General features: G+C 33.5%; 1 protein-coding gene and 1 long non-coding RNA gene across 2 annotated transcripts in view; one reads left to right on the top strand and one right to left on the bottom strand.

Moving 5' to 3' along the window:
* LOC143077521 (salivary C-type lectin 2-like) overlaps positions 1-19,085 on the top strand; it is a 55,327-nt gene extending 36,242 nt beyond the window's left edge. Inside the window, exons 4-7 of the mRNA XM_076252975.1 lie at positions 3,448-3,533; positions 4,648-4,741; positions 7,306-7,513; positions 18,822-19,085. Of these exons, the coding sequence (XP_076109090.1) occupies positions 3,448-3,533; positions 4,648-4,741; positions 7,306-7,513; positions 18,822-18,828 (395 nt within the window). The 3' untranslated portion in view covers positions 18,829-19,085. The remainder of the gene's footprint in view (positions 1-3,447; positions 3,534-4,647; positions 4,742-7,305; positions 7,514-18,821) is intronic.
* A 193-nt stretch (positions 19,086-19,278) lies between these two features.
* LOC143077537 (uncharacterized) lies at positions 19,279-24,162 on the bottom strand. The gene is made up of 2 exons (XR_012978950.1): positions 23,549-24,162; positions 19,279-20,546 (listed from the first exon to the last, which is right to left on the bottom strand). It is a non-coding gene; the product is annotated as an uncharacterized LOC143077537 (long non-coding RNA).
* Between the last annotated feature and the right edge of the window lie 405 nt (positions 24,163-24,567).

A 24,567-nucleotide genomic window follows, 5' to 3' on the forward strand; every position in this document is an offset into this window, starting at 1 on the left:
CATTCCATTCAATTTTATTTATTTTTGAAATTTCTGCAGAAAACAGTATTTCTAACAATTAAATTGAATTAATTTGATATGACATTGACACACGGTAATCACTCTCATGTTTTTATTGACATCGCTGTCAACCATCCGGTAAAGATGAATATTCATTACTACCCTCGGTAGTTAACGTCCCTCGATGGTTAACTTTAAGTGCCTACCGTATAGAATGAATCCCCTAAATAAAATAATACTGTGTTCTTGACGACTTCCCACCGCGATGATCGATAGAAAAGATATTTTGCTATATAGTATGCTGACTATATAGTATGTTAACAAGAAATTATCCACTACAAGCATTAGCCTTTCAAAAAGGCTAATCGACTCTTAGCTGATGAAAATGGAAAGTGCTCTCTCTTTGTAGATTTATTCATTTACTAGAATAGCCACGTGCATCAATCAACAAATTTTACAACACACGTGAGGTCACACAGTATGGAGTAGTATAATTATATCGTTTAACGTTGTTGTTTACGAAACTCCAGAAGATTAGACTATCTATCGATAAAAGTTACCTGTGTACCAATATCATGAATATGCATGATTAATGACCAGGCAAATCTAATTGCTATAATAGAGAGGACAAATCCGAGTGCGTAAATTTTTGATAAACCCTCAAGTACATTAATGATGAAGTAAATGGTAAATATTCTGATTTTAGTTTTGACATCTACACATGACCTCATCAGATATTAAAGAGAAGAAGCAAGGTTTTAAGAATACAATAGTTTTGAATAATGCATTATTTTTCATAGGTGCTGCACTTGAATTTTATATATAAGCACTGGAAATTGAGATCATCATGGTCATTGAATCTAAATTTTACTTTTACTTTTTTAATAATGATGGTAAAATACAACAGATTAATAAAGTTCATTACAGATACATTCAGTTGTTGTTACTATAATACTTTGAAAGCTCATCCCCATCCTTTAATTGATTGATTGATTGTCAAAAAAATGTTAGAAGAAAAAAAAATCATTAGAAAAACAATTAGGTCTATCCTCGTGTAGGGGAAAGACCCTTAATAGACACACTTTTGGATCATTGCTGTGTATCTACTATTAATTCATTTATGCAACAATTGTCACTTGTGAATCTGGATAACAAAACATGTGGTTCCTGGCAACTAATAAATTTTAATTGGAGTGACAGTTTAATTTGAAATTATGGTGTTTTCTAAGTGGTGCAGATGATAAGCTCAAAATCATTTTGATGTGATTTCTCGGGCTTGGATGTACGACTGTATATAATTTTCCTGTTAAACAAACAGTTTATCTTGAAATGAAGTAAAATTTTGCATTTTGTACAATATATTAATATACTTTAGATAATTGTCGAAAATGAAGAAAATTTCAGGTTATTTTAAAACTTAAAGGTTTCTCACAGTTGACTATCTGAATTTAATACCAACTGGAAATTAAGTCACTTTGTCACCTACTAAACTTATCTACCATAAATCTTAATGAAAACTATTTGCAATGTGTAAGATCAGTTTATAATGTAGCGTTTGGTTTGATGAAAATCCCAAATGAATTGAAGACATTGTTAATACTACTATACATCCCAAATGAAAAGTGTAGTTTTTGTTCACCTTAATTTTTTTTAAAGCGTTATAATTGAAAGCAATAAACCTAGTAATTGAAAAAAATCCCATTCCAATTTGAAAATATTAAAAATATTTGGTAATGGATATACTAAAATCAAAGGTCATTTGAAAAGCTAAATACAAATTTTATAGTTGACTATCTGAATTTAATCATACCTATATATCTGAATATTCTAATGTTTTCACCTATCTGTTAAGTTGATAACATTTGACAGCAAACAATCTTAATGACAATACACTTAGCAATTTGTAAGACCAGTATATAATGAAAAAGTCAAGTGTTATGAAAATCCCATATGTTCGAAAAAGTAATGATCATTTTGAAAGATAAGAGGTTGATATTTTGTTTTTCAAATTAGGAAGCATTAATTTTATTTTACGTACTATTTTAAGTATCACCAGTCGGCTAAAGCGTTTTTTTTTTTAGGTTTTGTTCTTTTTGCAACATTTTTATTCTAATTATCATCCGCATTAAAACGAAGGCAGGACCATTGTTTTCCTCCCCTGCACCTGTTTATCCCAAATTAAAAAAAAATCAAAATACAGGATGTTTTGTTATATTTTGGTATACGTAAATACATAAAACAAGCTTTTGTTCTGATTTTTTTAAAAAACTATCATACTTTTATATATCTAATATTCTACATTCAGATATTTGAAAAAAATTCAAACAAAATTACTTATCCATTCAAACTTAAAAGGATTATTTTATAACAGATTTTGAATACATGGGATCATTCATTTTATTTAGATAAAATAAAATTGCATGATACATAGCCCAGTAGTCATCACGTTTGTGGTGACCTGAAATAGTATTGATATGTTCGTTTTCTATAAATTTACCGTTTTTAAAATGTAAAAAATAATCGAAATACTAACTTACAGGATTATCCAAATCCAAACCCAAAGACCAGCCTCCTATCGAAAATCAAAGATATCTATCAATGCCAATTTTTTTCATATTATTTTGGGCCTTATATGAAGATGTTTTAAAAAAATTTAATCAGCTTGTTGCAATAAATTTAGGGCACACTCGGTATAAAACCCTAGAGAACACGTGATATATAATGCACAATTGTCTCTGCTATCAAAATACGATTTTTTTAAATATTGACGAAACACTTAAAAGTCGTCTTTTTTTTTCAAAATTAATAATGTTATCTCTATTGAAGTTTTAGCTTTATCAATTTCAAGAAAAGAGAAAAAAAATAATGTTGTGATAATTGTTTGATTACTAGTAATCTGCACCCGTGTTTGCAAGATTGTTCTTAGTACTGCTTCCATTTAAGTTTACACAGCCTCCATTACAACGTATACTTAGTATGACATTCAAACCTTAAAGAAAATGCATAAACCTATTTTCGTTCCTAACCAATACTCTAATTGAAATTAAATCTAACCAGATATCTTATGGAATTCATTTAAAAGGCACACCAATAAGTGATAACCCCCTACCCCTCCCCCCCCCCCCAAAAAAACAAAAAAAAAACACAACAATACGTGGCGGGAGAAGGTTATCATTATTAATGTGGATATAATAACTTGTTAGGACTAACTACTCGCTTATTTGACATAGGATAATAACTGTTCAACACAAACCTAAATAATTATTTCCGCTTGCTATACCAAGATTTTTTCATAATTATGTATTTTATTTTTATAAACAAAAGTTGTGTGCAGAAGTGATGAAGATAGTGTTGTTTGTCATCAAATATTACTATGATTACATCCTAAAACAAAATACTAATTTATTGTTTGCGTTTGTTTCTTAAAATTTGATATATATTTTACAGCTCCATGTGAAAGTGGATGGTCTTATCTTCAAGGTTCAAATTGCTATTTCTTCAGCCTTACAGCCACTGACTGGGAAGTTGCCCGGGTAGTACCTTTAGATAAAATATTACTGTTGTCAAATAAAAGAAGTAGGATACATAGAAACGTGCTTGTATATTAATATGGCATAGTTCACTTTTACACACATATTTGTATATAGCAACATAAATAATTGCAGAACTAACCGTATTATTGACATCAAAATTTATCTTGTATATGTAACGTTACCACTATGTATTAGGCCCTAACATTTATCTGTAATAGTTGATTATTATTTGGAAAGACTATTTTGAAGAGAATTTATTGCCGTAGTAACATATGTAATCGGAATCGTTAAATCACAACTTGCTTTGTCTATTCGAGTCATAATGAAAGTATAAGAATAAAAATGAGAATGGAAATGGGGAAAGTGTCAAAGAGAGAACAACCCGACCAATTAAAGAGCAGAAAGCAGCACAAGGCCACCAATGGTTCTTCAACACAGCGAAAAAATCCCACACCCGAAGGCGGTTTTTAGCTGGCCACTAAACAATAATGTACATGAAAATGGACGACACACTAAACTCCGAAACATATAAATAAATCAAAATTTAAAGAAACATTCAAGACTATCAACGTTCAGAAGTTCCTGATCTGGGACAGGCGCAAAAGTGCGATGGGGTTATTTATGTTTTGTGAGATCTCAACCCTCCTCCATTCCTACACCTCTAACCAATGTGGAATAAACAAACACACAGCAATACGCACAGTAAAACTCAGTTTAAAAGAAGTCCGAGTCTGATGTTAGAATTAGAAACTGAATTAAGCCATTTGTAAGTCTATAGTTTTTTTTACTGTATAGAGTTATCTTAAGTATATTATATGATTTATTATTAAGCGACATTTAGGGGATTCTTTTGACCTTAGGAGGTTTTAGATGTTCTGTTTTGGGCCCTTTTTGTTTTTGTGCTTTCGAACATTTTATCTTCCAACAGTTTGGTCTTGTCATTTTGAATGTGAATCTAAAACACGTTTAAGCTATTAAATATTAACTTGATTTTTTAAATACCCTAGCTATACGTTTCAATAATTTTCAACTAAGTTGTTTTACTACAACTTCATAATACACCAAAAGTCCATACAAAGTGTGTTATCAGTTTTTGATTTGTACTCTGTTTCAGCAAGCGTGTATGAACCATGACGCTAAACTTGCAGAACCTGATACACAATCAGAGATAGATTATATCAGTGGCATAGCTAGCTCTATGAGTGACAGTAAGTTATATTTTCTCCGAGAAATTCTAGAGTAACTCAAAAACTTATGTTCACAAAACATCGACTGGCAAATAAAGTTCTGACTTGGTAATGCCCGCGTCACACTGTCCCGATTTTTATATACGATGGACACCAGAATGCGAAAATTGTAAGTTCGTACGAAGTTGGTCCCGATCTCGTTAAAATACCCAAAAGTGACCGAAGCAAGTACGATGAATAACGAAGTCTATACGAGGGTGCCGAAAGTATATACGATAGCAAAAGATGGACATACGAAGGTTAACCGAAGACGGTATCTAAGCTTCATATCTCAGCCGAAGCCTACAAGATGGATCACGAAGGCTACACGATGGTTTACGATGATGGCGCGATGGCCATACGATGTCTAAAAGACGTCGTGTACAGCTTACGATGCATTTAAATTATATGCCGAAGGCATCACGCGTTTTAAATTGTTTGATCAATATTGAATATATACATTATATTGTACATTTAATTTTTGGTTTAATCATAAGACGGAAGACCGTGGTTATTTCCAGTTACTGACTAATTTGGTTGATTTCTAAAAAAATAGTTTATGTATCAAATATGCGTATTCACCATTTTCTGCATGTGTCATTAACAAATATAGTGTCCATATTTGTCCCCAATATGTTACATACGAGGGGATGTCACGCTCGACATTGCCTTGTTTGAACTGTTAAATGTTTGCACTAGTCTCAATAATCACCCATAATTATACCCCCGCTTTCAAAAAAAGGGGGGTATACTGTCCCATGAATATTTTTCGTCGCATTTTTCTCAGGAACTACAATACAAGGATTTCTGAAATTTGGTTTCAGGGTTTATCTAAGTCAGCTTTACCGTGTGATGTGTTTTCAGATTGATCACTTGACAACTTCCCGTTTACCGATCACTTGTATGATTTTACACATGATAGCCAAGTTGAAAATTTTCGTCACATTTTTCTCAGGAACTACAATACAAGGACAATATGTTCTAAAAGAAATGCACTACGAAATAATTGTGTTCTCGGACCAACTGTCGTATTAGACTGACCAGGGCATATCGCGCATGGCACTTTAAATGTATTTAAGCGCGAAAATTAACTTACATTTAGCTGGATTAACTGCCGTCGTAGTTCCATCTTGTCACCTTCGTACTTTTATTCGATGGCATCACGACGGGATTACGAGGTCGTCACGAAGTCGTGTTGCCATCGTAAGACCTTCGGGTAGCTTCGTGATTCATTCGTGTAGACATCGTAATGTCAAAACTGCCCGATGGAAACGATGGAACCACGAATGCAATACGATGTTCAAAGATGCATTCCCGGTGACATTACGATGGTCAGGATGGTGATACGAACTCAATACGAACCCTCAACATCGGACGCACCTTCGGGGATTTTTTAACATGTTAAAAAATTTAGAACCCTTCCCGAAGTTGTCCCCGAAGGCTAGAAAAAGTGGCCGATGGTTCTACGATGGTTAAAGATGGCACTACGAATAGTCCGATCTGGATACGATCAGTCCCGATTTTGAAAATTTCCATAATCGTGTTGCCATCGGCGTAAAAATCGGGACAGTGTGACGCGGGCATACAGAAAATAAAAGATAGAAAATGATGAAAGCAAACTAAATCATGATAGCTAAACTGAGGTTTGAGAGAGAAAAAATATGTATAAGAGACATAAAGCATAATTTGATCAGAAAAATATATTATATTATTGATAAACTATTTATCCGTTGCGTTTTTAGTATACGCACTCTTCCAAAATAATACAATATTTAATGAATTTGGCGCGCTTTGTGCATTTCAAAGAAGTACAGACAATGACGTTACGTCATAGTACATTTCATCGCATCAGAGTAGAAAAAAACAATGGCTTAAAAGTGGCCCCGTGGCACTGAACGGAGTAACAAAAAATGGCCCAAAAGTGGCCCATGACACAGAGATGGTTAAAAGAATTTCTTTTTGAATTTGCTAATTGGAAGGATAGAAAATCGAACAAACGACTATCTTCATTTTTAATTAAAACAGAACTTGAATATTTTGAACACAAACGTTAATTTTTAAACACGTCTCTAAGCATGAACATACATACGTTAATAAATAAATTTAGTGCTTTTACTGTCTTCTAATTGGTTAAAATTATTAGTTTTATTTTCAATGTTGTCAATTTTGATGGCGACACGCCCACTCTGACGTTGTGTATTCATACGCCAACATGTGTGTACGTTGTTATTGTTAATATACATAATATAAAAAGTTCGTTGAGCCTTATTTTTGATAGCAATTTATTTATAATGAATGGCAATAATTTATTTTGATTTTATTGAACCATAAAACTAATTTTTGACTCTTCACATTTTACATAATCCTCTTTGCGGATTATTCAATGTGAAGAGTCAAAAATTAGTTTTATGGTTCAATAAATTCAAAATAGATAATAGCCATTCATTAAATATATTGAACATTCGGTGTACAAGTTTTGAACGCGTCAGCCGTCCGCTATATTTACAATGCGCAGTCATTGATTTCAATTTTGATTTCATTCAAAGCTTTTTGGATCGGTGGAAAAGACAAAGATGATGAAGGAACTTTCGTATGGGCGAGTGATAATAGAAATGTCACTCTATTTAATTGGGCTAATGGAGAACCAAACGATGTAAATGGTGGGGAAGATTGTGTAAATGTGCATATCAACTTGGAGTTTTTGTGGAATGATAGCGCATGTGATGAGCAATCTCGATTTGTCTGCGAAAAACAGTAGGTATAGTGTTAAGAGCAATATATTTTTATGATTAATTGTAGTCTATTGAACGTCCAGTGGAATGTTTCATGGATATCAAATTAACAATTAATCTCATTGGCAGATAAAGGGCGGGAATTTCGATAACAAATGAGAAATGAGCATATATGATGGATAGGAGCATTCGTTTTACTTTGCAAGAAGCCATCTATGAATCCCTCAGAGAAAGCAAGGGCTTTTTACCGTGCAGAAGGAGTGTCGTTCTACCTAAAAGACGCATCAGAATTAACTCCCCCATTCCTATCGTATGTGGATGCGTAATTATGCATCATCAACAACCAAACGGACACAGCTCTTAAAAGCCGGTTCGTGAAGTCAATGGACGACCATATTTCTATACCCTGTTTAACCTCTTCGATATGTATGAATGTAATTTTTATAAAAGATCAATTCTATTATATTTTCATATTAATATCTTATGATATGAAGTTAAAGATTTTCTTGACTGATAAATAGATGGTGCTGAAGAGGGGATACAGCAGTCTATTTTCAAAGACTTTTATTTTTGATGAGTTTTTTCACCACATTTATAGCACTGCAGATGAATTTTCAATGATCTTTTCGTTAATGATTGTTCACATTTTTCATTCATTTACAATTTCTGATGTTGTAATGCTAAATACAAGGCTAATTCCTTAGCCATTCATAGCACACAAACAGTGAAAAAAAATGGGATTGTAAACACTCACAAATTTGCGTACACTTTTAAGAATGCTGGGCGTGATGTCGTATTCCCCGGTTTTCACTAGCGTGTCATGGTTTACATCTGAAAATGTACCTGTTCAAAGTTGAAGCATATTGCTAGCTTCTTTTCATTCTTCTTTAGAAGCCCCAGTATCGCTTAATTGAATTCCTGGTGCTAAACAGTATACTCTAATATTTTTTTTAATACTAGAATATTATTTTGTTGAACCAGAAAACAGCTAATATTGTTGCAAATGGCATACTAGTTCACTGGTTTTTACACAAGGATTTACCTAAAATTGGCTAATGTCCGCACTGATGGTAAATATTATAGATGTAGCCTACACATATATGTGTCTCGGTGATCACCATTTTCATAAGTGTATAAAGTGCAGTTTAAAAACAATTGAAGATTACTATTTCAAAATTTTCGTTGACGCCAAAACGACAGATGTGACAGATGACACTGGGGAAACTTTCCTTAACTTTCTTATCCAAAACCTTTCCCGAGCAAGTCTGTCGGCCCTTGACCAACCCTCGTTTTGGTCTATGATAGTGATGGTAAGGTTTTTTTAGGTCAGCTTGGGCGTGCTTGCTGGTCTTCAAAAAGCTTAGACAGGAGGTTTGGGAAAGATCTTGGATAATTTTTTGGTGTTTGGAAATAATCTGCCAATTGGCACGAAACAAACGTGAAAGGTTAGTAAAGGTGGGATTGTATGTCATAACAAACGGAACTATTTAGCTTCGCCTCTTTTGTTTGTACTGTAATAGGTCAATGCAGCTGTTATTACCCCTGATCTATGTCCCATTTCTTATAACCTCGTTTGGTAAAAGATCCGCGAAGTTCCTTTAACCGTTTAGTAACAGCCTCCTCATAGGAGCAAATCCGCTTTACTTTGAGAGCTTGACTGTACGGGATACTTTTTGTACAGTGTTGGGGGTGACAGATTTGGGAAGAAAGGTACAGTAACTGATGTTTATATGTAGATTTACAGTAGAGGTCTGTTGATATGCCACCGTCCTTTATAGATGTAGTTGTGTCTACGAAAGATATTTTAGAGTCGGAAATTTCATATGTAAATTTAATTGAATTGTGGGCGTTGTTTGTATGTTTGATAGAATTATCCAGTTTTTGGTGGGATTCAATCCATTTCATATCAAACGGAACCAAGACAGAGGTTTGGATGAAGATGTTGCTCTAATTTGCCCATGAAAATATTGGCGTAAGACGGTGTCATTTTTGTCCCAATTGCTGTCCTGTTTTTTGGAAGGTAATGTTCACCATTAAAGGTGAAATTGTTGCATTTCAGAACCAGAGTAAGCAACTGGACTAAATATTCGGTAGGTGGGTCTGAAGTGTTGCGCGAGTCCCATATTTCCTTGCACGATTGTATTCCGTCATCATGAGGTATGTTGGTATACAATGAGGTGAAATCTAAAGTGACAAGGAGAGTTTCCGGAGGAAAAGGTTTCAAGGATTTCATTTTACGAAGGTAATCTGTGGTGTCTTGAATGTGAAAAGGAAGATTGTTTACATGAGATCATAAATGGAAGTCTACGAATTCCGAGATTATCTCAGTCGGGTGGCCATTTGCGGATACAATGGGTCTACCAGGGTTTTTAACCTTGTGTATTTTGGGAAAAAGATACAATCGATCAGGCTTGGCGTTCTCTGGTTTTAAATATCCGGTTGTATCCTCATCTATGTGACCGTCATTGTGCATTGTTTGTAACGCAGTAATAATTTGGAACTAAACTCGGAAGTAGGGTCATGGTCAAGCTTTTTATAAAATCTCTCATCATTGAGCTGACGCTCTGTTTCCGCGATGTAGTCAGCTTGGTCCATTATCACAACGGCACTTCCCTTTTCTGCTGGTTTTATCAGAATATAGTCTCGGTTTCTTAGCGATTGTATGGATTTTTTCTCATCAGAAGAGGTGTTATAAAACGACGAGTACTTGTTGTAAGCTAGATGAACAACATTCGTTTGATTTTGTCGATAACTTTTTTTCAGTGTAGCAGATTTGATTTGTTTTGGAATCCATGAACTCTTCTTTTTAAAGTGCGGAATTCTGATTTCTATCTCCGAGTTAGAACTGTCTGAGTCTTCCTCATTATCCTCCCCATTATCCTTGTCACCAAAGTATTCTTTAATTCTGAGGGTTCTGGCAAAATTATTCAGGTCATCCTCCAGTTTCATATTAATATCTATGTTACTGGGTGTAAGGTAAGGCAGAAATTCAAACCCTCAGATAAAACTTTAATTTCATCCTCAGTTAAAGAGACTGTTGACAAATTGACAACCGTGTTGTTGGGATTGATCGGAATTTGTCTTTTTCTTTGAAATCCACGGTTGCGAGGCTTTTTAATTGAATTTGAAGGTCTGTTCAAAGGGTTGTTAATTTGCACATCATCACGTTTAAATTTGTTTATCTGCTTGACGTGAATCTTATGTGATTCAATAGTTTGATATCACTAAGGCGTACTTGAACTTCAGGATCAGACAATTGGTCACGAGATCGGCAGTGCAAGTTATCACTTAGTTTGATAAATTATTAGGTTGATGAATTGCTTCTTGATGTAAAAGATCCATCAGACTAAAGGAACAGTTGTACAGAGTATTAGTCCATCTATGAAAAAATTTGTTTGACTTTTCGCCTGTTGGCAGTGGCGAAGCTTTTAAAACTTGCCCTTTCTGGAATAATTCCTTGATCAATGTAGGTTTTTAAATTTCAAATATGATGTTCTGTTTTGATTATTTTGATAGTAAAACATCTCAATTTCTTAAAATAAAATTGCAAATGCATACTGGAATATGCAGTAAGAATATCGGATCGAGTGAACACACTCGATGCAGACTACAATCAAATTACTAAAGTACCGAACATCGGATGACCGCAAGTTCTTGTGGATGGTCACAAGCACTTGTCTCAGAAAAAAAAATCACATCTCTATACCTGAAAGTAAGGTTAATGTACAGATATAAAATAAATTTCTGAGACAAGTTAGTGCATGAATGATAAATAAATGACAGGTATTCAACCTCACCGTAATAACTATTATATTGTAGTGATACAAATCAATATACTATGGTTGGTTGTTATACATTATATTAAGATTTGTATATTACAGTTACATGTATATATAACTTTCATCCATTTGTATATCATTATATTCTACTATATTACTAATAGTGTAGTGCAAATGCATGGTGGATACTCTTCTGTAATAATTCGATTTTTCTAATAGATTGGATTTGAGTAGGCATTCATATTTACGGAAAACGTTCAATCTCCCATGCAGAGTTATCGGTCCTTGAGAGAGAACAAGCACACTCTGCATGGGACGTGGCAAACTTTTTTGAGATATTCTTCCGCATGCGTTAACACAATTTTTCTGTACGTGTGCATAGATATTAATGATTTTTTCTTATATATATATTAAACAAAACATTTTCATATTATTAATGTATGTTTTAAAAAAAATATTTTATGAGTATTCACTGAAGAAATGAATTTATAACAAGCGATAAGGTATGTTAACACATGGTATGGGTAAAATCTCTTTGTTTTACTGTGCTATAATCTGGATAATGCACTGCAAAGGTGTGCATTGACTACCTCAGATATACTGCACAGTTCAAATCTATTTTTACCTTTAGTGGCGGTTCCTAGATTTTAAAAGGGGCGTTATTCTATCAAATTAAAAAAATATATCACCGAGCGTAGCGAGACTAAAAACAATATTGACGATTTTAAGGCAAACACGATAATTTGTCCAATCCTAGGGTGAACGACATGTTCGTCCCCACCCCCGAATCCTTCATCTGCCTTGAAATTACGACAAAACTGAACTTTGTACAAACATCGTAGTTTCAGAATAGGAAAAAAAGGTTTCTCATTCCTTTTTTTCATCTTAGCTTGAACATAAAATGTTTCAGTATTATATTTTGCGTACAACATAAATCTTAAATCAGTGTTTTAAAGTCAGAAAGAAAGTTAAAACAATTTTTGGTAACTTCCGCCAAAAAAGAAATGTATCTAAGAATATCCGAATAAAAGAAATCTGATTTGGACTAGTTTCAGATTCAATGGAATTTATAACGACTTCTTGAATATCTATTCCCCATATTTTTGGATCGAATTTAAAGGGGGTCATATTTAAGTTTTAAAACAGGGAGATTAGCTAGAGATCAATCAGACTTCATTTAGATGGACGTGTCAGTAGATACAAAGAAATTTGGGGGAGGGGGAAGTAAAAAATTGGAAAGAGAAACGTATTTTCTGTTTATTCAACATTTAAAATTTAAAATATAACATCTTATTCTTCCTCGGTTTATCTTTCTCTATTAAAGCATATCATTGGTGGAAAGAAATTCAAAAGCAATTAATCTAAACTCAATAACCCTTTCAGTTATGATTTTTTTTTTAATACAACTATTTGAAAGTACTCAATTTGTCATAGTCTTAATCGTCATTTATTAAAAAAAATAAATGGGAATAGATAGAATAGAAACATTAAAAAAAAAATCTACCATTAAATTGCAATTTTACAATAAGTCTAAACCTATAAAAAAAGTTATCAATTTAAAACTTACCAATGAAAGTCGTATTTCCCCCTTTCTTTACCCTACAATAAAATTTCCTAGGATCCGTAGATTGCGGAATATCGTCCACATCTAAAACAATCACGTAAATTAATGAGGTCATGTGTTAAAACAGTTATTGGCCAATCAAATCGGTATATAGAATTTAATCTGCACGCGCCCAGGATGACCCTTTAACCCGAACTCCTACGTCGTTCTGGTTAATAAGGGTCACCTGAGTTGTGCAGATTAAATTCTATATACCGACTTGCTTGGTCAATAACTATAACTTATTTTTCACTCGATGATGTCAGCGTACTTATAGATTATAGATCGGTTACCAGTCTAACTAACTCGAATAATTCAAGCCCTTACCGTCTCCGATTCTCTCCACTTTGGTAGTGATCGATAGTGAGCGTAATATAACGACTGGATTATTCGGGTTACAGTCCAACACGAAAGTTACGTAATGGAAATCTCGCTGACAACAATACACCGGAATGCCCTCACGGTCATCCGCTGTCAAAAAGGTAAAAATATTAAATGTATGAATGACATTTAATATTTTATAATATATATCACCATCATTGATGGCGATCCGATGGATACATCTGTTGTAGGGTTGTCACTGACTCAGACGTACTTATAAATATAATTATTTTCTGTGACTGTATCTTACATTAATTTGTAGGATCCTTTACTATAGATCATTTAGCTGATCTGTAACAATAACATCTTCATGCCTTATATATCATGTACTGCAGTACGCCGCTAGATTAAAACTGACGTGGAAAGGTAACACACGGCCAGCGAAAGCTCTTTTAATGAGAGCCCAGGTGGTCGTGTGGTCTAGCGGGACGGCTGCAGTGCAGGCGATTTGGTGTCACGATATCACAGTAGCATGGGTTCGAATCCCGGCGAGGGAAGAACCAAAAATTTGCGAAAGCAAATTTACAGATCTAACATTGTTGGGTTGATGTTTAGACGAGTTGTATATATATATATATATATATATATTTCACTTTTTTGGTCTTTTGGAAAATGTTGTTTGTGCTGTTTTTAGACCCTTCTACAACGAAATTTGTTTTACATGCACACGTATAAAAATCGCGGTTTTTATCCAACGCAATCATAGGTTTGAACGTAGTTTTCAATTTAGACTCGTTTATATATATTATATATATATATATATATATATATGAGTCTAAAAGATTGTGTAACAATACCGATAAATAGATTGAAAACAAATATTGTATAATTTATATCATCTGTTCAGGTTTTCCATCTTTGTGCGATGATATTCAACACTTTTTAGTGTTTTTTTTTCCCATCTATTTATCGGTATTGTTACACAATCTTTTAGACTCATATAATTTTTCCTGTTTGTGTAGTTGTGTCAATTTTGATGATCCAATACCTATTAAGTTTACTGGTTGGTAGTTTCTTATAGACTCTATATAATGAGGGTACTTTTTCTAAAAATGAGGGTACTTTTTATATGGCCTTCCAAATACCGTTTCGATCCCTAACATCACTGAAGAGACATTTATTGTCGAAATCCGGATCTGGTGTACAAAAAAAATATTGACACTTATGTTTGTGGCATAACATCGTGGCCACACGTTAATTGTTTTCTGTTTAGTATTAAATTTATATTAAGATCCATTTTAATTGTTACATCTTGTGATCAATTTTATTTGGCATTCGCCAATGGCAATCAGGAGGGTTAAAAAACATCAGTTGTTCGACCTGTTAGTCAAATGCGTTTTGTTTAAATATACTTTTTCACTTTTTTGGTCTTTTGGAAAATGTTGTTTGTGCTGTATTTAGACCTTTCTACAACGAAATTTGTTTTACATGCACACCACAGGCGCTTGGGTCTAGGATACAGATTTTTTTTTTTTTTTTTTTTTTTTTTTTTTTGATTAAAATATTCAATTTTCTATATTTATAACACATATCTATCACTTCTGTGCATGTCTCACCTAGTTTCGAGTGATTTAAACGACCCAGGGGAAATGCCCAATTTTACTATCCATACTAAGAAACAAAAAGGCAACTAACTCGACGCCATTTTTCTGCTATCTATAAATAAATAGATTGACCTACCTGGATTCCCCAACGATTTCTCTGGGAAAACGTGCCTTCCTTGCCGTCAGATCGCACACATCGTTGATATTTATCAAATTGGTATTGTTCGTAACATTTTTAGTCCATCTCCAGCATATAATAAAAAGATTTTAACTATTTTGACTAATTTCAAATTTACGTGCCCGGAAGTTGACTGTTTTACCCGAACTTTTGTTAAAGGGGAGTAATAATTTCCCATACTTTCTCGGAACATCTCTCCAAGTACGTATGAAAATAATAAAGTGATACGATGATTTCCGAACTTTTACCAAAAAGGCGCAACTTATGGCCGGAAAAGAATCTGTCATCATAGTCAGTCTGATATGATGACAATTCACCCAAAGGAAGTTACTCATAAAAAAATTGATTCAAGATTATTTATAAATATACAAATACTCACACAAAATTGACTTATGAGAGGAATTAACCAAAATGAAGCCATTGACCATTTGATCTGATATTTATTTGGTGGAAAAGGGGGGTGGGGGAGGGGGGGTGCAAGGAAATTTTTTTTTCCACGAAAATGTTAATGACTTTCTTTTAATTATTACAAAACATGGGTCATGTTAACTGAATTAAAAAAAAGGGGGTGGGGACAATATTTTCAAATTTTGCAGTTTCCTTTCTAACATAAAATCAAAACTGTGTGTTTTTTGAAAATTAAAAGATTATGACCACTAACAATCAAATTAGGGGCTTGATCTTGTTCTATGTTCATCATATCTGTTTGTTAACATATACAATGTAGTATTAGTTCGGAAGTCATCGTATCACTTTGTTATTTTCATACGTACTTGGAGATGTTCCGAGAAAGTCCGGGAAATTATAACTTCCCTTTAACAAAAGTTCGGGAAAAACAGTCAACTTCCGGGCACGTAAATTTGAAATTAGTCAAAATAGTTAAAATATTTTTATTATATGCTGGAGATGGACTAAAAATGTTACGAACAATACCAATTTGATAAATATCAACGATGTGTGCGATCTGACGGCAAGGAAGGCACGTTTTCCCAGAGAAATCGTTGGGGAATCCCGGTAGGTCAATTTATTTATTTATAGATAGCAGAAAAATGGCGTCGAGTTAGTTGCTTTTTTGTTTCTTAGTATGGATAGTAAAATTGGGTATTTTCTCTGGGTCGTTTAAATCACTCGAAACTAGGTGAGACATGCACAGAAGTGATAGATATGTATTATAAATATAGAAAATTGAATATTTTAATAAAAAAAAAAAAAAAAAAAAATCTGTATCCTAGACCCAAGCGCCTGTGATGCACACGTATAAAAATTGCGGTTTTTATTCAACGCAATCATATGTTTGAACGCAGTTTTCAATTTAGACTATATAAAGTGCCTAGAAAATCCTCAGAGAAAATCAACCTAACGATGTTAGAGTAGATTTGATTTGTAACTTCCTCCCCGGCGCCGAGGCTGGAACCTGTACTTTTTTTTATTTTTTTTTATTTCTAACTTCTACGACAACACCGCCTAGCATTGCGCAGAGACCTTATCCCCTCCTCTAACTCTAGCTTAAAAAACACAAGCTTTCGTTCCCGGAGGTGTTACCTTGTCGTAGGAACTAAACAAGGATCTCTGATACAATACACGAAGTATTTATTTTTTGTGTACAGAAATGATCATCTACTCATCTCTTCAGTATAATTACAGGATGATTATCTATTTTTAGAAGCATACAATCACTGTTAATTAATATATGTATATCTCTGCCTATGTGTAGTGTGTAATGACAACTGCAAATTATACCTTGTCCATCGGATTTCTTATGATTTATATAAGAAATACCAGGCGTTAGAATATGTATATAAATGCCTAGAAAATCAACCTAACGATGTTAGAGAAGATTTGATTCGTAACTTACTCCCCGGCGACGGGGCTGAAACCTGTACTTTTTTTTAATTTCCAACTTCTACGCCAACACCACCTAGCATTGCGCAGATACCTTATCCCCTCCTCTACCTCTAGCTTATAAAAAATAAGCTTTCTTTTTGGGAGGTATATATATATATATATATATATATATATATAAGTCTGAAAATTACACCAAACAGTGTTAGAGTTAGATTTTATACTGACAAAATATATATCAAATTGCAAAACGCAAAATTGTATTTATGTTCTAACGTGTGGAACTTGAAAGTTGCAATATGTTGGTGAAACAGAAACACCATTTAACATCCGACTAAATAACCATCGGTCATTTTATACAAAAGAAAGAAACTGCCCAATCACAAGACATCTTTTAAGAGCAGGGCATGATTTTGAAAACATCACATTTCAAATCACTGAGAAAAACTAAAATTGGGATACACAAGGAAATCAAAAGAGAGAGAGAGAGATTTTGGATGCACCAGTTACATACTCTTGAACCTGATGGACTCAATGAGAGAGACGAAAAAAGATTTAAAAACAAATCAAAACAATAATCTTGAAATCATACAAATTAATTTATAGAAATTCATACAATTTATCGAACATCAATAAATATGTTAAACTTTTACTCCAACTTGATGTAGTTGAAGCTACAAATATATATTTTTTATAGAACATCAATAAATATGTTTAACATTTACTCAAATTTTGTGTAGTTCAAGCTACACAAATATTTTTTGTCATGGATCCGATTTCACCTTGAGAGATGCACACGCCTGATGAAGCTAATTTGTTTAGCGAAATATTGCGTATTTCTATTTAAAATCTAATAGAACTTTTTAATGTATTAGTTAGCGTGTTTAAGTTATATTCTAAGACATTATATATATTAGTAGGACAACGAGTACTCGAGTACAATTTAAGTACTCGGATACTCGATTGTTTTTTTCTAAATCTGGAGATTTTTCTCCTTACATTTCCTCTCACTTTAGTTCCCTTTGAATTATCGTTCGTAATACTTATAAAAGTAATATCTATTCACAACGTACTGAGAGTTCTATGGTTTATAAGTTAGTGTCAGGTTTATCTATAATCGCAAAACGTGTTTTAGCAGTACCAGCATAGTCCGTTCCTTCCGAGAGTATTTTTTTCATGTGCAAAATTTGTTGTAAAAAAATTTAAAAACATCATCTGACGTTGTGGGTCATATTTCTGAACAAGAAAAAAATCAAATTGTCCTGATTAGAAACGCTGTTTGTACACGGAATAACACTTTCACGAATTAATAACTCCCAAGCTGTAAACCTACTTTTGTTTGTTAATCAAGACTTCTGTAAACGTGATTGGTGTGAGATCTACATTTAATGTAATAAATGTTTATTTGAAACTTTATTATTGTTTAATTTATAATTAAATATCATTTCGTATTTTGAAGTCCACTATTTTGTTGACAATTTATGAGACAAGTCGTAATATAAGAAAACACTAACTCCGCAGGAACAGATGATACAGATTGTTTATCAAATTGGGCTTTATGAAAATATTGATGCTTGTATATACTTGAACACACAAATAATAATTGCTATTACGATAGGTGGTTCGACTCGTTATTCATTGTTCGTTTGACACAAAAAAAAAAGGGACTAGCGATACACATAACCAAGGATCAAGTTATATTTTGTAGTCATACAATGAACAGTTTGAGTTCTGCAACAATACGTAATTATGTCTTTCGTTTTAAGATGTCAAGAGATGTCATCATATTATAATTAGTTTTATGAAAGGTAATAACTAAAATCACATATCAACAAAAATCAAAACGTTTCACTAGACGTTAAAGATTTATCCGAGTACTCGATTACTCGCGAGTATCGTGACCGAGTACTCGAGTATTAAATTTCAGATCTTTTGACATCCCTAATATATATAATAAATGGTAAATTGCCATTGTAAAATATTATGATTTTCTTTCTTTTCAGACCTTAGGTTATCTGAACGGAACTGTACCATAGCCACGCCATACCTAACACGAAAGAAAACAATATCGGTTAAAAGCTCATTTATGTCGGTTAAAAGCTGATTAGAGCTTATGTTTGCCTATGTTTGTATACCTTGCCGACTCTAAATAAAGCTTATTTATTTATTATTTATTACAAGATTGATCGTTTATATAAATATACAGTGTTAATTTCCATTGTTTAACCCAAGCGTACATTTTAGATAAATAAATTGAATGAAAACTACGGTTCCTAATTTGTGCATTGGAATTAAAAATTCGATATGCATCATTACTTTCTTTTGTTTACAACTCTGTCTTGTATTGTTCTGGTCGTACTATTTCAAATATTCAATTTCATGACTGTATCATGTGTATCCATAAGTTTACCATAGTACTATCATATGGTTGGGTTAAAAATTAATGGTAAACCCTTAGGCTAGTTTTTACTGTTTTAATGTTTAATCTTACCGTTTTAATTTCTTGACATAACTGCACGACTCGATTCTCAATTATATGTGTTAAGATAATCGTTGCAAAGAATCCTGCTCAAACTTTAGTGAAAGACGGGGTTAATCTTGCTTTGTTGCGAGAGTTTATATTCTTTGTTGAAGGCAATTGTAGTGACCTGCAATACAAGTTCCATTCAATTGAGTTTAGTTATTATATGTCTTGTGTTTCTGTCTCTGCCCTAGGTTTTCTATATGAGTCTATTGGCACGAGAAACTTCATGTGAGCTTGACCTTTGTCCTCAATGTAAAACTTGTATATTTTGTTTGAATTAAATGGAGAATTAACTGTATGATTGGCATTCGTACCACATCTTCTAAGATATATTAGATACATAAGATATATTGTTAGTTTAGTGTACCACAATGACCCTTTTATCAAAATCCTTTTTTTTTCACAAGAATCTCTTGACCAGACTATGACTTTTTGACTCTTGACCTTTGCATATTGGATGTGTCTCTTGGTATGATTACCTTGACGTCAAGTCAGGAGTCTCTGGTTTTTGTTAGTCTTGTATATTTTTAATTGTAAGTTGATTTTATAATTTGAAGTTTGAACTGGTACACATTTTGTTAAGGGCCATCTGAAGCCCGCCTCTGGAAGAGGGATTTTCTCGCTTTGTTGAAGATATAAAAAAGAAGATGTGGTATGGTTGCCAATGAGACAACTATCCACAAAAGACTAAAATGACACAGACTTTAACAACTATAGGTCCCCGTACGGCCTTCAACAATGAGCAAAGCCCATACCGCATAGTCAGCTATGAGGACTCATAAATGGCCTTTGACTGCTTTCTGCTCTTTTGACATTGTTACTGTCTCTTTTACACATTCCACATTTCCATTCTCAATTTTTTAGAATGTTTGGTTCAGATGAAACTAAATCCTTTAATTTCCGTGAATATCAAGTAAGAAAATTTACTGCTTCAGTAGCATCATGTTCTGCCAGCTGTGATAGATAATGCAAAATGTTTCAATCATTTTACCTTAGATTTCATTTCATGGACATGTAGGTATGAATAGTCTGCTTTTACATCATAAAAATTCACACAGAAGGTATACGCATATCAATAAACTGAACTCAATGCTAAGAACCATTAAAGTACACTTAGACAGAGAGCTCAATCTAGTGAAACACTTTGTTAAGTTGGTCACATTTAACTTGATATCACTGTCTGTTACCAAACTGCACCGAGATCCTGGAAAAAAATGTGCAAGTTCAGTTTATTTAAAAAAGAATTCAATGGAAGAAAATAAGCTGATTACTGAAGTAAATGTAGAATATGTCTATTAATCACAGATGCCCCTGCTTGTGAAAAAAATGAGTAAACTTCCACATATAGATGCAGGATTCGCGTAATTTTGACCGTTTTGTGACCATAAGCATTGTGAATAAGTTTCAAAACATTTGGCTGAGGCAAATTAAAGTTAAAGAACAGAAACAATAGATTTAGCAGTTTTCCTATCTCAAGGCTCCGGGTTGACATTTGTATCATTGGTAATCGTACCACAACTTTTTACATATAAAAAAAACATGAACAGTGACGCCATCGTGACCCAATATTGAGCTTCACAGATCTGTGTTATGGGGTAATGTGAATCGCGTATAAGGTTCATAACATTTGATTGAGTCAGACTTATTGAGGGCCCTCATGGGGTTTTTGATTATGTGATTACTTGGCCGTTTTTTTAATGATTATTTGATTATAAAGCCAAATATTTCATGATTATTTGATTACCTAGGACTGTATTTTTAGTTTATGATAATTTGATTACTAAAGATAAGCAAATATTTAATGATTATGTGATTATATTGGCAAAAAAATGGTGATTATGTGATTACTAGGACCCCCCCATGAGGGGCCTCCTTATTTAAGACAAAGGAAACGAAATAGTCAGCACTTCTTATATTTTTTAAAGGGACATGATAACTCTTGAACGGTAAAAGTGACACTTAAAAATTTCAAATTTGATTTTGTGTTGAGGTGGGGATCCCGCTTACATGTTCAACCCCGCCTTATTCGGTATGTATGTTCTTGTGGTAACTCAGGAGCCTGTAATTCAATGAATGTCGTTTTTTATGTGTTACATACTTGTTTTTCGTTCATTTTTTTTACATAAATTTGTTCGTTTATTTTCTCGTTTGAATATTGTTTTACAATGTCATTTCAGTGCCTTTTATTGATAACTATATGCGGTATTGACTTTGCTCATTGTTGAAAGCTGCATATGACCCATAGTTTTTAGTGTTTGTGTGATCTGGTCTTTTGTGGAGAGTTCTTATTGGCACTCATGCCACATACGGGGGAGGGTTGGGATCCCGCTAACATGTTTAACCCCGCCTTATTTTATATGCACGTGCCTATTTTGTTTTTCGTTTATTTTTTGTACATAACTTATACCGTTTGTTTTCTCGTTTGAATTGTTTTACATTGTCATGTCGGTGCCTTTAAAAGCTGACTTTGCGGTATGAACCTTGCCCATTGTTGAAGACCGTGTTGGTGACCTAGGCTACATTGTATAATTGTTAATTTCTGTGTCATTTAGTCTCTTGTGGAGAGTTCTCATTGGCACTCATGCATCAGCTCCTTTTATATATTGTGTTTAGGTTTTGAAGTATTTGATTGAGGCAAACTAAAGTAAGAAGAGCAGAACCCGTTTTTATGGGACATTCGGGACAGACGGACTAGTGTAACTCTTTATGTTCCTAAATCATGGCGCCAACACAGAAGTTCTTACTATTGTGCTGGTGATACATATCCCACTAGCACTGTCATTAACAGATGTACAATTAATTTTATTATAAAAATAATATTCAATCTTAATCTTGATTTCTTTATTTTTGGCCGAATGATTATATGCATGCCCTTCACAACGACTGCATGAGTATCAAATTTGCCAATTTATTGTACATAATTATACATTTTATTATATTTATAACTTTTTTTCCAACTAATTAAAGCTTACCAACTTATTGATCATAACTTTCCTTTATATGTCTTTTAACATTCTGTTTTGAACAAAAAGATTTCTAACATATACTTCACATGTATTTCTTTCAAATCTGACATTATTAAAAATCCATTAAATAAATTCAGTCGAACTTGATAATAAATGTGCAATCAAATATATATGCAAGTCGTCAACTGGTCAAGTGGCTAGATGCACATATCGTTAGCCATATAAACAACATGTCCTAATTGGGTGGTTTTAAAACTTCTAGCATAGGTGGATCCAGGGGGCGCCCCCCAAACCCTTTGTGGGGGAAATTTGGTTGATTATATAGGGAATCATTGAAGCATGAATGAAGCGGGCCCCCTTAGGAAAAGTTCTGGATCCGCCACTGTCTAGACATATTTACGTAAATAAGGGATGAGTAAAGGAAAAAAAAAGAAAACAGCATGACTGAATTAAATAAAAAGATGTTCGATGTACTGTATACTTCGGTTTGTTTTAAAAATATATACGATGCTTTATTTTTATCTAGTTTTCTTATCAAAATAATTAAAATGAGAAAACAAGTGAAACTGCGAGCTACTGCTCACTGATGATACCCCCGCCGCAAGTGGATAATATTAATAGTGTAAAAATATGCAAGTGTTTGGTAAACAGGAAGTTGTCGAGTGATGAATCTGAAAACGCATCACACAGTATAGCTGACTTGTAAAAATCCTGAAACCAAATTTCAGAAATCCTTGTATTGTAGTTCCTGAGAAAAATGTGACGAAAATTTTCAACTTGGCTATCATGTGTAAAATCATACAAGTGTTCGGTAAACAGGAAGTTGTCGAGTGATGAATCTGAAAACGCATCACACGGTATAGCTGACTTATATAAATCCTGAAACCAAATTTCAGAAATCCTTGTATTGTAGTTCCTGAGAAAAATGTGACGAAAATTTTCAACTTGGCTATCATGTGTAAAATCAGACAAGTGTTCGGTAAACAGGAAGTTGTCAAGTGATGAATCTGAAAACGCATCACACGGTATGGCTGACATATATAAATGTTGATACCAAATTACAGAAAGGGTGGATGTGTAGTTCCTGAGAAAAATGTGACGAAAGTTTCATGGGACGGACGGACTGACTGACTGACGGACGGACGGACGGACGGACGGACGGACTGATGGACGGACGGACTGACAGACAGAGGTAAAACAGTATACCCCCCCTTTTTTAAAGCGGGGGTATAATAAATACCTTATAGCTTCCTTTACCGTCGATGCTAAAATGTTTAATGTTATAAAATAATTTTAGCGTCTTTGACCTACTTTACCTTTTTATTCGGAGACTTGCGGTTATTTTCTGTTACGTTCAACGGGAACATTAGAATGATCTAGAATAGAACCAAGATGGAACCAAGAGCGGATCCAGGGGGGGGGTCCTTCGTGGGAAAAATTTGGTTGATTATATAGGGAATCATTGAAGCATGACTGAAGCGGGCCCCCCTTAGGAAAAGTTCTGGATCCACCACTGTCTAGACATATTTACGTAAATAAGGGATGAGTAAAGGGAAAAAAAGAAAACAAAATGACTGAATTAAATAAAAGGATGTTCGATATACTGTATACTTCGGTTTGTTTTAAAAATCTATACGATGCTTTATTTTTATCTAGTTTCCTTATCAAAATAATTAAAATGAGAAGATAAATACCTTATAGCTTCCTTTACCGTCGATGCTAAAATGTTTAATGTTATAAAATAATTTTAGCGTCTTTGACCTACTTTACCTTTTTATTCGGAGACTTGCGGTTATTTTCTGTTATGTTCAACGGGAACATTAGAATCTTCTAGAATAGAACCCAGATGGAACCAAGAAGTTGGGTTGCCTTAACCAAACAACCTTGATGTTGAACCAGTTACCATGGTTTCGAACCAAAGAACCAAGGTTCAGAACCAGAAAACCCAGATGGAACCAAGGTTTAGAATCAGAGTGCCCGGATATAACCTAATTGCATTCGGAATTCTCATGACTTTTTATACCTTCAATGTATTTTCCAAATCATTTATTTATTTAGTATATTTATATATAATTTATAAAACAAGTTGCTTTCTTTGAAAAAAGAAAAGCAATACGTGAACCTAAGATCGCTGGTCACCAAAATATTGTTGCTGAATTTTTGTTTGCTTTTGAACTGAAATAATTGACTGCGAATAGAAAAAAGATAATGATGATGTTAAACTACATTTTATATTAAAACTATGTAAGTGTGTGTACA

Source organism: Mytilus galloprovincialis, chromosome 1 (genome assembly GCF_965363235.1).
Source record: "Mytilus galloprovincialis chromosome 1, xbMytGall1.hap1.1, whole genome shotgun sequence".
Taxonomy (NCBI): domain Eukaryota; kingdom Metazoa; phylum Mollusca; class Bivalvia; order Mytilida; family Mytilidae; genus Mytilus; species Mytilus galloprovincialis.